Here is a 16,786-nt window from a genome sequence, read left to right as displayed (position 1 = left end):
AATCCAGTTAACTACATGTGGTGAATATTCCATGAGAACTGAGGAAGCTGTTTATATCGAATAACACTACGATTGGGATTAGAAGGAAACTTCATGCAAAAGGGGATGATGGGCTTTTTAATTTTCTACTATAAACTCACAATTGTTATTGTTTTTAAAGATAATTAAAACTTACTTTAGGTTAGGATTAGTTAAAATTTTAATCTATACACTATAAAAAACAAATTAACTTCCAAACCATAGCATCGATCAAAATGTGATGTGATATTATTATAATCGATAAAGTTCACTATAACTTCACGCAAAATATTAACATTTTTTAGAAATGTTAATTTTTTAAAATATATTTATATTTAATTTTATATTATATTAAACGTATACATTAATTAAATTTTGATGCATATTACAAAAATTTGACAAATTAATTCTAAAGTAGGAGTAGATGAGTAGAAGAAAATAATGAAATAGAAATTAATTTTACATGAAATAGAAACCAATTTTACAGAAAAAAAATAATTAGTTGTTATAATAACTAAATTAGAGACTATTTTAGAAACTAAAAAGAAAAAATTGGTTTTTAAATTAGTTTCTATTATTGTTAAATAGTTTTTAAATTGATATTTAATTAGCTACCAATTTTTTAGGTACCAATTGTTTAGATTCTAAATTTGGTAGAAAAATCTTGGTTGCTAATTAGAAATTAATTTAAAAATAAATAAAAAATTTAGTCTCTAAAATAATTTTTAATTTAATCATTATAACTAATTATTTTTAGGTTATAAAATTGGTTTCTAGTTTATGATTTTCTGTGGTTTAACTAACTATAATCGATACTAATTATGTTTTTTACTTTTTTAATATATAAAAATATTTGTTCTAGTTTTAGAATTAGCTAGATAAAGTTAACACTAATTAAAAAAATATTAAAAATAAATAAAATCATTGCTAATTTTATTTGTTTTAATATTTATATAAATTTAATTTAATACTGATTAGATTAATACGAATTTTATTTATTTAAGTTGGTATTAATTAAACCCAAATTAATGTAATATATATTTAATATTTTATTTTATTTTAAATTTTCCAATCAACTATTTTATAAAGTAATTTGCTTTAAACTAAATTGTGTAGTAAAGTGGTTGATTTGGTTTGTTTAAAAAAAAAATTCTTACATATATCTATAGAATGCAATAATTAAGCCTATCGAATAGTTTTCATTGTTCTATAATGATGATATTTTTCTAGGAGATTGCGTGTTGTTTTTGTTATTGGGTGGGGGAGTTTTGCATAATGCTTGGTCTGAGACTAGTATCTTTGATCACAAATTCTGATTCAAGTGAACTTTTTGGACAATTTTTTTAAGTACTTTGGAAAAAAGAAAATAAATTAAAAATTATTTTTTATAAGTAAAAATTAATTTATACAGAGGTTTTCTTTTTTAAGGTCCATGTATCTAAATTTAACAGCTAGTAACAGATATAATTTAAGAAGTTTGAAGAGTGCAAGTGAAATAGTTTATAGAGGTTAAAAAAGAAGAAAGCAACTAAGAACTACTTACACACATGAATCAATTTGGAGGCATGCAACACTGCATATGGTATGTAGCAGGTAATGAGTAGGAAAACAAAGAAAGAAGGGTATGCTCTGAAATATCAAATGTTGTAAGGGGGGTGAGAGTGTTGCACAAAAACTTCAAAGCCTAGGAACCTTAGGCCATTAGTTACACACATTCACCATGAACCTATCTTGCTCAAAAAAAGCATCCTTTAACCAAACAATTAATTCAATCAATATGATGTATAGCATGACAATTGCATTATGGTAATGCCATGCCCAACTCTCCTAATTCAAACTTTAGTAAAAAGTTAAAACATTATGGGTGAAACAGGTTTGGTTCAGTCAAGTTTTCATAAATTTAAATTTGTTTATTTTACAGTTTTTACTACATGAGTCTGTTGAACAAGAATAGGGGAATAGTTAGAATAATTTTTAACAAGAACCTAATAAATACAAGAATCTCATTAATCCAGACACACTCCATTACATAAAGTTCAAGCAAATAATCTTAAAAGATCAAGAAATAACCGCAATAAATCTATCGTTAAGATTCAATTATATGTTTTCTAAAAAAAACTCAAATTCATAGAAACTCTTCCAAGAAAGAATATTGTTGTTTTCCAGAGTCTAAGTCTTCCACCTATATTAAAGAATATTGTTGTTTTCCACGGTCTAGTAGTCTTCCCATTCCCATTCCCATACCGCAACTTTTTAGATAAATTATTGTATGTGAGAGATTATTCTTAGATAAAATAATCAGACCTGTAGATTCAATAACTATGTTTCGATACTTGGGACAAACGAATATGACATGTGCTGCCGAAAACTTAAGCAAATGTTTTCCATTAACACGTCATTACTTTCTTAATAGGAGCCACATCTCTATCCTTCAAACAGCCACATCGGATGACTAAACCCACAAAGAACTCTACCATTCTCAAATGCTACCAATCTACGCCTCCAAAGTGGACCACACACGGCCACACACCAGCACCTCCTGCAGCACCACACGTGTTACCTTGAAACCTTCACTATAATGCACAAGACCAGCCACGCACCAGCTTGGACAGGAACAAGAACGCAATTCCGAAACCCTTCGCACTGGCCGCACACCAGCGCTTAGTTCTTAATTTGAAAATCCAAACCTATTCGCCCAAGAGAAGCAAAAGTAGCCGCTTGGACTCTTGGAACCTAAACAACCAACGCCCCACCCAAAGAGAAGCGCCAGCACCTCCCAAACCGACCCCGAAACAAAACAAGAAACACCGACCAGGAAACCAAACCCAAGACAACAACCCTCAAACAAGAACCAGAACGCCAGCCAACAACAAGAACAACCCCACCGACAAAGCACCGCCCAAATGCGACGAGAATCCAAGACCCACCTCGCACGCACCAAAAACCGAACACACTGCACCGAACCAAAGGCACAACGTTGTTGAATCACCAATCCAAGGTTTCCTCCACGCACACACCACAAAAAGCAAAAGCTGTCTTAGCACCAATAAGGTTTCCACACGCAAAACCAGCAACACTGCCATGCCAAAGCATTTAGTTAAACTTTCTAAGGTTTAACTAATTAAGAGAGTATTATTTCTCATATGACAAAACCAATAAAATGTCAAAACTAAAGAATCAAGACTAGAGAGATCTTAGGAAACAAATGAAGTTACTCTATATTTAATTATGATCCAACAAAGTTGTTCTATACGATCTCTTCTTGAAAAAGATAAAAAAAAAGTAAAAAATGAAAAAAAAAAGTAGTTTAGAAGGAACAGAGATAGAAACAGAAAAGAAAAGAACTGCTTACATAAACAGATGCCTGTCACTATCTTAAGTCATTAGTCCGTAAGCTTTCGGATAACGACATAATGCCATCTTAACTAACATTTCCAATATTTTCACTAATCTTTTTTTTTTATTATTTATCGTTTTATATCCCTTAATATTTTTATGCATAAATAATAAATACAATACTTTTCTATTCAACTAAAATAGATGTGTTATAATAAAAATAACTAATATTATCTTAAAACATAAAAAATAATTATAATAAAAATATTAAAAAATAAATTTAAGTTTAATTCAATCAAATTATAAAATAAAATTTACATTTCATATCGAATTTTTAATGGAAAATAAAATTTTGATATTTAAAAAGTAAGGAAAAGAAGAAGAATTGTTTACTAATATGTTATATTTGATAGTTGATTTGTGACTGTCTCAATGACTTATTAACTAACACGATCATTCTGAAAATTCAAGTCCAACTTAGGTTACTCCACTTCATTCACATCCCAATCTCTTGTAATCAAATATATATTCTTCAATCACTTAAGTTAGGATAAGAACACATATTTAAATACTAAGAAAGCGATTCCCGTGTCAACTTTGTATTATTTTAGTGCTTTTTTTATGCAAGGCACTATCATGTGCCAACCAATTATTTTCGTATTTGTATTGCTAGAAAACCGAATAAGTTTATGGCTAATTAAAATGGATTGAATTTAAGCTAACCAAATCATTTAATTTTCTTAATTGGGAAATTATTTAAGCTTTTTAAACTTTATCTTTTTTATGAAAATATTCTAATTTCTTTTTCGTCCTAGTAAGTCCTTAATTTGTCTTAAATAATTTAACTCGAACTTGTTAGAGAATGTTTATGAAAGTGATAAGTTCTGATAATTAATCAGAATAAAATTTAAAATTATAGGTTTTCTTTGAAAAAAAATAGTAAAATGTAAAGATCAGCTAAATCAAAAATTAAGATTTTACGATATTTAATTATAAGTAAGATAAATTTGAAAGATAATTATGATAAGTTAATTTTTTATTTGTAAAATGAATGAAGTTAGGGTTAAATATTATTTTTCCTATTTAATTTATCAGTAAAAGTCAAGAATAATAAAGTGTCCAAGTCGATCTGTTAATTAGACAAAATTAATATATTCCCAACTAAAAAAAGTCAAAATTCGTTCATTTTGATTAAATCAGTAGAAGAATATTCTATTAATATATATGTGTGTATTCAATTATCCAAGCCCAGTTTAATGGTGTTGCTTATATATAAAATTATCAAGTTTAAGGATGTTTTTCTAAGGTAGTTTAACGACGCTAATTTAGATTGAATTAATTAAAATGTCTGCAACTTTTATTCTATGAAATCCGACTGATCCATGAAGAATTGATGATTCCTACTGAAAACCTTTGTCTTCTAAAGGAATAGTGAATTATTATAGTTTCTTCAGTTTCTATTTATACATACAATTTTTTCGGTTCATAGAAAAATGGCGTTACTCCAAATTTTATGGAAGCACATGCCCAAAAATTGTAACACGAGAATGCATTCACAGAATTGAAAGGGTGGGCACAAGAATGAAAAATAGTAGGAAAAAAAGGGAAATGCAATAAATAAAAAAGCATTTTCACAAGTTTGTTAACCGAGTAACGTTGACATGTTTGAGAATTGCGTTGAGACAATTCTCATGAACTAAAACTTAACGTTGACACTTTTCTCTATGTTGTTTCATTTTTCTACTCATTTTCCATGCCTTTTCTGTCGTTGTTAGAATCTCCAACCTCCCTCCAAAATCTTCCCACGCAATTTTGTGAGCAAGGTTGAGGCTTGTGCTTCCCCGTGGTGTTGTTCTTATGATGGGATTGGCAAATTGGTGTGTTGAAGGGTGATTCTGGGATCTAGCAGAGGCAGAAACGTGTGGATCTCTGCAATTCCTGTAGCTTTTTCCATCTGGGTATAGTTGTTTTGTTATGGGGTGGAGATATAAGTCAGGGTTGTTCCTCATACTTACTGTGGTTGTCATATGGGTCACCTCTGCTGAAGTCACCCAGGTATAGTTTTGCCAATTCTATGCTTCTAAAATCTACCCTTTTTCAAGCTTCTTTAGGCATGTAATGTGATTGGATTTTTTGTTTCGTGTCTGGGGTGAATACTTTTTGGTAAATGTGGATATGTGTGTACGTTTCTCCACCTTGTGGGAACTTCTTTGTTGTCTGTGGCTGTGTACTTTTCCATTTGGTGAAAATGATGTCTTTTCTCCTTAGGCATCCTTGGTACCAGCTCAATTTAATTAAACAATGGTGGGGTTTTGTCTTGGTATATAGGTACAGGACCTTCTGTACCATCAGAGTCAGGTCTAAGGTTATAACGTGATGAACCACGGTTCAAATCCCTGCTGAGAGAGGTGTCATCGTTGAGTGTCCAATAGTGTTTCAAACAAGATTGTTTCTCAAGGATAATACCCATGTGAAACAAAAAAGTAAAAATAGGACCTTCTGTCAAAAAACACTACGAATAATTAGGATGATATTTTCACATCAATTAGGATGATGTGTTGGCATAACATACCTTGATTTGGAAGGTTCCTAAATCCTAAGATCAACCTTTGCATACTTGAAGTTGAAACTTCTCATGTCAATCTACAAAGCTCTAGGTGAGATTGGAAGTTCCATTGGCAAGAATAATTTTTTGCAAAGAATAGCAAGCCTAAAACCATGCAGTCCTCTTGGCTTTGAATTTATGAAAATTGCAGACCTGCGTTAGAATGTGTTGCTGAGGGACCACTATTCCGGTTATATTTTTTATGATCTTGAATTTTAAATATGTTGATCAGAGGATATTATGTATTGACAAGTATGCTTGAAGATTTTTTATTTTAAGTTCGGTGTGTTTACTTCTATTTTATAGAAACTTCTATCTATTTCTGAATCCTTATCTAAAACATGGTCAATTTTTTGTTGTTGAAATGAAACTGTTAACATTTGAAATTGTTCTCGAGGGGTAACTTTTTATTGGAGATCAATAACATGCAGTGTACAACCATCCAAAAAGCTTTGTATGTAAGAATGCTTCTCAGTTATTATTTATTTATTTTTTACAGGATATTTTTATAGATTACAGGCAACCATTTGCAGTGACATATCTTGGAGCTTCTCTTATGGTAGTGTACCTCCCAATAGCTTTCATTAAGGACTGCTTTTATAAGTTATTTAAACACCGATCTTCTAATAGTGGAAAAATAGTAAAAGTTGGGAATGAGTTTTCTGTCCGGTGTAACTCTCCTCTCAAGGGCAATGGAGGGCAAAGGAACACTGAAGTGGAATTGGTGGGTGTGACTCGAAAAGATAGTGATGCAGACCTCTCAATAAATGAAGAAGCAATGCCATTGGTGACTAAATATAATGATGCTAATGCAACAAAGGCAGACAAAGAACTTACTACCAGAGAAATTGCTACTTATGGATTTTACATTGCACCTATCTGGTTTGTAACAGAGGTAGGTAACTTAAAATTGATATCTGGAGTTTGTAGTTAAGCAGAATCAAATCATGGCTTCAACTAAATTGTGTGATTATATCTTTTAATTGGTCCATGAGCTCCCTACTATTGTGAAATACATGAACACCTACACACTTTTCAAAAATTCTAGCATGTCTTAATTTGGCCACTAATAAGCTCTAACACCATCTTATGAAAGTGGGATAAAACTTAACTTTATAAAACTGTTTTATAAGATAAAAGTTACGTCCTACTTATATATTACAATTTAGTTATATCTGTAATCGATGTGGAATCCCAACACATCTGCATCTGCAGTGGTTAGATCACTGGATAGATAAATTTGATATCACATAAAGTTGACATCTTGGTTTTTTTAATAGCTCATGTAGAGTGTCGATGTTTTGGATGTTGTTTAGTGGTGTTATTTTTTAAAATTCTTTCTGTGCTGCTTTCAGTATCTGTCAAATGCTGCCCTTGCACGAACAAGTGTTGCAAGCACAACAGTGTTGTCATCTACTTCAGGACTCTTCACTCTCTTCATTGGTGTGCTTATGGGCCAGGAGACTTTAAATATAGCAAAAATAGTTGCTGTCTTGGTCAGCATGGCTGGGGTTGTGATGACAACTCTGGGGAAAACATGGGCTCCAGATGACACGCTATCAAATGCTTCGTAAGCCTTTCATATTGCTTATAGAAAAACCACATTCATTATGCATTTTTTATTTTCAATTTTAAATGATAACAAAATTAAGCATTAGGTAGAAGGTAGTTCTTTTTCATCATATACACTAAGCTGGTTAACAAACTATAAGTTCCTCAATCCAAATTGCTTATGTTTACCATGTTTTTCGGAAAGAACATTGGATAGTCTCTTATTCATTCAGTTCCCAATTGCATAAAATTTGCCACCTTTATGTTCACTACACTGTTACCTCTTCTATATACTATATTGGTATCACTAATGGCTGTTCTGTATTAACTTATGAATTTGGCTCCTCAATTTAATCAGTTCAATGTGGTATCTCTATTATAAAAAAATCAAGTTGGTCCCTTTGATATTCAAAACTAATACAATGTTACGTTTTTTTGTCAGTACCATTTAAATTTCTAACAGAGGTGTCCTACATGGTGACTACATGTCTTTTTTTTGTGTGCCACCTATAGGAAAAATTAATGTTGTTTCTTGTAATTGGATGGAAAGGACAGCATTGCATCAATTTGGAATATTAGGGGACCAAATTAAAAAAAATTAATGATAGAGGAACTAGATTGAACTAATTAAATAAATAGAGAGACCAGATTAGTAATTTAACTTTTATAATTTGAAGAATGAAATTTTATGGAAATAATTCTGCTAGGGGTTAGAAACCAGGATAATATAGATTCAAGTTGACATTCTTGTGTCACCCCAATCAAGTGTGAACGACAGCCATCACACTTCCAGATTTTTGATACTGAACTCTAATACCAATTTGATGCATAAAAAAGAAAAGTATGAAATAAAGAAGTTTTTTTTTCAGTAAGAAACATTTCAAATTTGAAAATGTCTTATTTGGCTGAACACAAAAGTCTTAAGGGCTATTTATACTAAGTTAGCTATTTATTGCTTTAGTATCATATCAAAGACAAGCAAAGCTAAAAGAGACCAGAAGACGTGAACCTGGTGCTGTGGAAATGAGTTGCATTTCTCAAGGAGAGAGAGGACTTGAATTTGATCCCTAAGATAACCCTTTAGGGGAAGGCCATCCCTTTATGCTTTTTGTCCAAAAGGATTTGAGATCTTAGGGATCAGGCTCACCTCTGAAATTTGGTCCATGACTGATTTAATTTCTTTTCTCATACAGGGAGGGGATTGGTTAAAAGGCATAAGATATTAGGTGGAAGCTTATGAATTTCTTTATATATCTAGTATAAATGATCCCTCTTTGTCCTGTATCACATTTTTGAGAAATCTGTCTCCCCTTTTCATTTGTGTATTAATGTAAGTTTCATCCATTATATTATAGAGACCAGAGGAATCATAAAATCTGTGTAAAACTTAGCTAACTATTTTCTTCATATGCGGAACATTAAGGAATCAATTTGTTGTCTTTCATGTATTATCAGCTTCTTGCTCTCTGTAATACTATTTTTTGGGCGTTGACAGTTGATATTTGTGTTCAGCAATGGACCGCACTCTCTTGTTGGCGATCTTTTTGGACTTCTCTCAGCCATATCATATGGTCTATTTACAGGTTAGGCAATGTCTTAGTTTTTTGTTCATGTTCTTTTTTTCTTTTGTTTTTCTCAGATAATTTAGACAAATGATGACTTGCTTCCTTTACCTTAATGCCTCACAGTTCTTCTTAAAAATATTTCTGGTGAAGGAGAACGGATTGATGTGCAAAAGCTGTTTGGATATATTGGTTTGTTTACACTTCTAGCACTATGGTGGCTTAGTAAGTATTTGAACTTGCAATGACTCTATATACTATAGTTATTTATAAATGTCTTGTGTTAAGGTTCTTTGAGTCCACTCCTTTTTATGAGCTCGTTTAACTTGGATTTTGTGTTCTAAACTAAATTGCTAATTTCCCTCTATACTTTTCTCAGTCTGGCCATTGTCAGCCATAGGAGTTGAACCTAAGTTTGCTATTCCCCATTCTCTTAGAATGGACGAAGTGGTACTTGCCAATGGATTTGTTGGAAGTGTTCTCTCAGACTACTTTTGGTACATGAAATAAATCTGACTAATTCACACATACATACACAGTTATCCAAACTCTTAAACTAGAGTTCATTTATGTAACCAGGGCACTCAGTGTTGTATGGACAACTCCCCTTGTGGCCACTTTGGGCATGTCACTCACCATTCCTCTTGCTATGTTGGCTGACATGCTCATCCATGGTCGGCATTATTCAGCATTGTACATTCTTGGCTCAGCTCAGGTATTTTTATGCTAAAGATATATCCAACTTTGAGGCTCTTTTATTTTTTGTAAACAAAATATTAAAATGAAAATATGGAAGCTATCCTATTTGTTTTCGATCTCATGCTGTTTGGTTCCACTGCCATTCAGAGGATTTCTATATGTATCTTTGTCAAGTTTGTGAATGCATATTTATGTTCATCATTATTGCATAGTATAGGGTCTGTTCGGCTAAATTTCTCTATAAACACTAATTAGAGAGAAAAGACTAGAATGAAAATGAAGAAACTTTTCTCTAAGGACTTCTTTTAGGAAAGAAAAATAAAAAGAAAAACTGAAATTAACTTCTGCATAAACTTCTTTTCCAAAAGTCCTTATGAAGAAACTTGTTACATATCAATTAGGAAGTTAGTTGATGTAGCTTCCCATGGCACATTGTTTTTTGTTGTTCCAATCAATTTGTATGTAACTTGTGTCAAGAATGTATGATTCAGGTTTTTTGGTTCAATGAAATTTACCATCAATGGAGTATATCATTCACATCCATAATTCCTTGCATAGTTATGATTTACATGACAGAGTTTTCATACATAACCTAGGAAGTACTTTTCATACCATGATGTCTGGTTATCAACTCATGTTTGGATGCCACAATCATCAAAGCATTCAACACTGTTGTTCACATATTAAAGGATTTGCTTTTGGCTGAGTTGCAGGTATTTGCAGGCTTTGTGATAGCTAATATTTCAGACAGGATAACCACGAAGGTGGGATTATAGCACACTCTTTTCTATACTGATTCTTTCTTTGGTTGATCATCTCCCACTACTTACACTGAGTGTTATACCATGATTAACATGTTCAAAAACAAAAGCCAATGCCCTAATCCAGGGTTTTGTCATTTTCAAGGAAAGTAGCAAAATTGTGCTTTCCATGAAGTTCTGTATATGGTTCTAGAGTGAGGGTTGTGTTGTAACTTGCAAGTGTCCAAGGTGAGCTTGTAGCCATGGATGTAAAGAAGCAATTTTACATGGTGGTGGCTACACAAGTAAATCAGGTCTTCAAGAAATTGAGAATATCACTAAGATTATGTCTATGTAAATATTCATGCATTGATATCTAATTAAAAAAAAATATTTTTTAACATACTAAGAAAAGTTATTAAATAGATTTTTTTTATTACCAATGAGTTTTACTGTCTGATAGGATAATGAATAAATGAACATTCCTTTTAATCATGAGTGACTACTAAATAGATGATAGAGAATAACAATTTTATGAAATTAATCTTGTTTTGGTGCTATAGAAAGTTCTAACCTCATCACTATTAATAATTTATTTATAGGTTTTATTAATATTTAATATGTATAAATATAAATGAAAAAAAAAGTAACTAACATTACTTTGAAATTTTAAAATAACACTTATTTTTAAACTTTTTGGTTTCTTATATCATGAGATGTAGAAAGAATGAAAATGTCAATTTCATCTTATGTTGTTAGAGTAATCTAAGTAAGTTCTTCATCATGTGTAGTTCTTATTTTCAGGAAAATCACACAGAAGAATTGTGTTCATAGGCACAAATGGAGAAGTCAACTAAAATAAAGTAAGTAAATCAACAATGGGTCTCCATAAAGAAATATGTGAAGAAAAAGGAAGTTGAAGAAAGTGTCCACTTTTAAGGTAATGGGTGAAGTAGTGATAAAAGGGATTTTTACACAAAGAAAGCCTTTGTGGACAACAAAATTTCAAAGTTACATTGGTTGTTTATTGAGAGTGGCAAGAGAAAAGAAGAGCAACAACACAGAAGAAGAGGTTACTAATTAAAAAGAGAGTTATTCAAAAGTGTTATATAAAGATTTGGAAAAAAATGTATAGAATTACACATCTCATGTAGAGAAAAGAGACAAATGGAATGGCTCAAGTAGATTGTATATATAGGTTTTCTTAGTAAAAATAAATATGATTAATTTTTACTTTTATTGAGAGACACTTAAACATATTTGAATTCAAAATCATTAACATGGTTAGTCTAATAAAAAAAGAATTAACAAACTCTTATTTGTTTTGATTTATAAAGTTTCTTATTGATAAAAAAAACTATAAAAAGAGAGTGCAACAACAAAATAATAGTCTATAAGTATAAGGCATAATGTAAAATCTTGCATCAACATAAAGGAAGAAGTTGTAAAGATACAAATGGTAAATAAACTATTACCCTTTCATCAAAAAAAATTTTTAGGCTGCAGGTTCAAAGATTGTTTTCATCCACTCTCAAGAAGATTGAGATAGTTTCCACTTTACCACGTATTTTTAAGATATAGTTGGCAGTGGAAAGAGAGAGGATAAATTTTTCTTTTGAAAATGAGTTTTTTTAAGTAATTATCACAAAAATAAAAAATAGTAAAAGGTTTATAAATGATATGATTGAAATATAAATAAGATTTAATTATATAAATTAGTGATTTACAAAAAATATTATTGTTTTAAAATTGTTAAGATTAATTTATTTTTATTTAAAATAAATCATGTACATAAATATTTTATCTTATTAATAATAAGCATAATAAAAATAATTATTGGAATATGAATAATAATAATTGTAAGAATAAAAATAATGAAGAATACTTTCATTAATTAATAATATAGATTCTAAATATCCTAACACTTAAATTTAGATTGAAGAAATAAAATATTTTTTAACACATTTCTTTTTCGTTATCAATTAAGTTTATTTATGTGTAATTGTTAATGACTTCATAAATATGAAAATTACACACATGAAATGATTGTGTATATGAATAAAAGAGCTATAGTCGATTATATATATGGGGTATGTCCTCATGCATAATCAATCAATAACACCCTTCATGAACATATTACCGGTCATGCTCAAGCCCTGAAAAGATAAAATCTACCCTTATATCATTAAACAAAGACCAATCAATTCATGCAAGTCAAAAAATAAGTCAAACATCACAAAAAACTATGCATCTACATTATGAAAGAGCATATTAAACTAACATACATTAATCATGCATGCTCTTTAAGTCAAATACATAACCATGACTTGCTCTTGACTTGGTTGAGATACGTCCAACAAATTTCATAGTTTACAAAGTGCCCATAATCGACTATGTCACGGGGTCTAACAGACTATTCACAATCACCTAATCGACTATAACCAATTTTCAACCACTATACCATGAATGCTTCAAAGCTTGATGAGGCCAATAGTAATGGCAATTATCAACCATGCACGTACATTATCTATAATCTCATGAATAAATGTGTAAATCCAGCATCTCATGTCCTACTTTTCATGATTTTCTTCTCATTTTAAAGGAGGTGTTTCTTTCTTGCCCCTCTCCTTTACATCCTTCCATTTTCACGCAAATCACCCAAACCTAACGAGAACATCCCACGTTCCAAACATAATGTAAGTTCTCAATCTTTCTTTTATTTTTCTTAATTTTAAACTAAATAAAAACATATATATTTATGAGCATTAAATCCTATCAAATGCAAGTGTTTCATTTTTCTTAATAAACACAAGTAGTATAGTTGAATAAACGCAAGCAACTTGCTTATGTTATTCGTCTAATAAGCTTTAGCTTTGACAAACGATAAACATACTTTGTCTAACAGGCGCAAGCCTTAAGTATTTCATGATACATGTCAAACACATAAATGCTTATTTTATGCTTGTATAAAATTTTTGCTTCTTCATTCTTTCAAGAGGATCACACAATATTTTGTGAACATCAAGATCCCTTGAAGGATGTGTTGAAAGCTACTTTACGTAAACAACTTTTTCTGGAAAAGGTGAGATGATAGCGTTGTATGATGACTTTTTTACAGCAAGTGCACCACACTTTTTCAGAAGTAATAATTGTCCCTAAGGAAGATTATCAATCTCACAAAGAACAGTGAATTATCAAGTACAATAATCGCTAAATATAGAACATAACAATAAAAAAAAAAATTGAGTGTGCTGACAATGATCAATAAGAAAACAGACAAATAATTAGTTGTTTCAAGTTGAAAAAATAGGAATTATGTTTAATCTGTCACTCTCATATATTTTGATTAGCATGTCAATATTAAGTTCTTTTATTGAAATTGATGTCCGTAAAAAATTTCTTAATATCGATCTTTTACATACTTATAAAAAAACAACTTAGGAATCACAATCATACATTAATGACAATTAACATTTCAAGTCTATCTCTAGCACTCAAATATGTTGAATATTGATGTTTAGGTCCGAACCCTAAAAATACTTCTCGGTCAGATTTAAGATTCTCAATGTGTCACAAAAAGTTAGAAGTAAAAACAACAATACCAATAATCAATCAAGAATTAAACATTAATATAAAAAAATATAAATTCATAAATTATGGATTATTTTATATGTAAATTAATAATAATTTCTTATGCCTCTTTAAGTCTATTTTCTATATAAAAAAAAGAAGTCAAATAAATTACAAAATCACAAGTAGCTATTTTATGGTTTTATCTTATCATAGTGATAGTCTCGCAATTGTAATTTTTTTGTCCAAACTAAATAATAGTGTTAGCTTCTGTTACCTTATTTCCTGAACTCCTCAAAAAAATTACTTCAAAACTTAAAAAAGTTAGGAAAGTCTTAACTCATCCATGCAAAGAGATTATCAAATATCTTAAAAATACATACAAAAAATAAAATTTATTTGTATCATATTCTATAACATATCACATTATAATATTTTTTTTCTGATAAAATAAAAATATAAGAAACGATTTTAAAAAACTAGAGAAAAGTAACAAATTTTAAAAGTTTAAAAGTAAAATATTCTAGATATATAAAAAGCAAAAAAATATTCATTTTACGTTTAACTTAAACTTTCTCTTTAAACTTTATAGAACAAGTCCTTACAGAAGTTAATTCTGAGGTGATACTTATCTACTTCAAATAATTATGAAAAAGTTGTAATTGAACTTGATTTATTCAAACAAAATTGTAGTATTTTGTTGAGTGTATTATATTTATATATTTTTTGTTATTATTTTATACATTGAAAATACTCATAACACCCAAATTTAGCAATAAATATGAATATATGATTGATAAATAATTTGTATCATTGTAGAACTTAAGGTAGAAGCAAAGCTTCTCTGTCTCTGCCAGGTGCCATTTCTATTTGTAAGTGAACCTGTTTTAGGAAGGTACTACTACCATTGTCATTTCAGTTCCACCATCACTTTCAGATGTTGCAAAATATTTGCTTCACTTTTTCTTTTAAACTTTTTAATATATTTTTTATAATATATGTTTTTATATTCTCTTAAACATTAGTGTTTTAATTTAATTAATCCATACATTTTTAATTAATGACAAAACTTTTAATAACTTCAAATTTAGAGCTATAAATTTAAATTTCAATATTTATGTGTTCTAAAGTATCTTATATTTAGTAGAGAATAATAATAAATAAATAAATAAATAAAGAGAATAAACGTTATGAGTATGATTTATCTTCTACCATGCCAGACGACTATATAAATTCATCATAATCTTATAAATATAAATGTATGTCAATATTTTAAAATTTTTTAATTATTCATAATATATAATTTTATTCTAAATCATAATAAAGAGGTATTTATATATTTTAATTATTCTAAATTTTTCATAAGTCATGATTTCATAGAAGATCTCCAAAAATCTTTCATGAAAAATTTTTATTGAACGGATTCTGCTTCTTCTACTTGTACAAGATACATATGAAAGAAAAACATGAAAAGAAGTGAAGTTTTTATAAGCATTAAATATTAATCTTAATAAACTTAACATAGAATGTAGACAATGGAGCTTATGATTTGACTTACAACCATGAAATTCAACCTCACTTTATTAACATATGAATTCATATTCCACTTCTTCTTAATATCAAAAGTTACTTAGAAAGTGATTAACTAGTTAAATATTTCTCATTAAAAATATTATTACAATTATAATTATTTTTTTCGAGAATATCAACCATTTATCAGTCCACAAAGATATACTTTGTAACTAACCTTCTCAATGTTGGGTAGGTATCAAGTAGTTCCAAGTTTGACATATGAATATCCTAGACCAATACATTATTTTAAACTATCCAGATATTCTTTTATTTGGTAACTTTCTTACACTCTACCATCATCCTTGCCTTTCATTCTGTAATGTACCAAATTATGACTTCTCAAACACAAAGACTCGTGTATTAACATAATCTTAACTCCATACAATGAATTTTATGACCTTTTCCCAACTAACATATTCTTTTGATACTTTAAACATGGTGACATTAAGATATGTCATATTTGTCTTACCAATAATCTATACACACAATTATATTAAAAATGTTGCAAAAAAATAATTATATTAAAAAATTGATTACATGAAATATTAATAATTAAATTTCTATAATATGATTTATTTTTACTAATTAATTCTCAAAAAAATATTTTATTATGCTATTAATATTTAAGTAATCAAGTTTTATTTAAGTTTTTTTACAATAAATTTAAAAATATTAAAATTTATAGCTGTTTTTATAATTTATTTTAAAATTCTTATAATTTCAAAAAATAACATTTTCAAAAGTTTACTACAACGTATAAAAGTAATTATACTTCATTTATTTAGTACAAAGAAATTTGGCATAGTGAGACAAAATAAGAGTTAAGAAAACCTACAAAGTCCAATGTCATTAAAGTGGTAGGATACTCTAGGGCTAAAATTTTAAATTCCATATTTTAAAGTCCAATGTCATTAAAAATCGTTACATGTGATATATTTTTATAATAATAATTATTTAAAAATCGCGTCTAAAATAAAGATGATAGAAGTAATATTTTTTGTAGGTAAAGTTTACTAAAATAAGTCATTCTAGATAGCAGCTTGCCAAACAGCCCCTCCTCTTTATACAAATGACTACGAATGAAAGTAGAAAGTGCGTTTTACATAAGAAATAAAAAAAGAAGTTTAAAATCT

General features: G+C 29.3%; 1 protein-coding gene across 4 annotated transcripts; it reads left to right on the top strand.

Moving 5' to 3' along the window:
• The first annotated feature begins 4,841 nt into the window (after nucleotides 1–4,841).
• On the top strand, nucleotides 4,842–11,750 carry LOC137813309 (putative transporter C405.03c). 4 transcript variants are annotated; one of them, XM_068615443.1, is made up of 9 exons: nucleotides 4,842–5,409; nucleotides 6,459–6,854; nucleotides 7,315–7,529; nucleotides 9,023–9,093; nucleotides 9,199–9,297; nucleotides 9,452–9,569; nucleotides 9,652–9,787; nucleotides 10,485–10,535; nucleotides 11,316–11,750. In XM_068615443.1, exons 1-9 carry the CDS (start codon nucleotides 5,329–5,331, stop codon nucleotides 11,343–11,345), a joined length of 1,197 nt encoding a protein of 398 aa, XP_068471544.1. In that variant the 5' UTR covers nucleotides 4,842–5,328; the 3' UTR covers nucleotides 11,346–11,750. The 4 variants fall into 4 exon arrangements, 2 of the variants coding, with proteins under 2 accessions (XP_068471544.1, XP_068471545.1); XR_016518892.1 differs by having other exon boundaries at nucleotides 4,999–5,409; nucleotides 9,006–9,093; XR_016518890.1 differs by lacking the exon at nucleotides 11,316–11,750 and having other exon boundaries at nucleotides 4,999–5,409; nucleotides 9,006–9,093; nucleotides 10,485–10,798.
• The last annotated feature ends 5,036 nt before the right edge of the window (nucleotides 11,751–16,786 follow it).

This window comes from Phaseolus vulgaris, chromosome 1, assembly GCF_051622355.1.
Source record: "Phaseolus vulgaris cultivar YP4 chromosome 1, ASM5162235v1, whole genome shotgun sequence".
Classification (NCBI taxonomy): domain Eukaryota; kingdom Viridiplantae; phylum Streptophyta; class Magnoliopsida; order Fabales; family Fabaceae; genus Phaseolus; species Phaseolus vulgaris.
This window is presented reverse-complemented; position numbering and strand designations above follow the sequence as displayed.

Coding starts and splice junctions, on each gene's coding strand:
- LOC137813309 (XM_068615443.1), top strand. CDS start 5,329: ATGGGGTGGAGATATAAGTCAGGGTTGTTCCTCATACTTACTGTGGTT. Junction 6,855..7,314: donor CTATCTGGTTTGTAACAGAG/GTAGGTAACTTA, acceptor TGCTGCTTTCAG/TATCTGTCAAATGCTGCCCT. Junction 7,530..9,022: donor GACACGCTATCAAATGCTTC/GTAAGCCTTTCA, acceptor ATTTGTGTTCAG/CAATGGACCGCACTCTCTTG.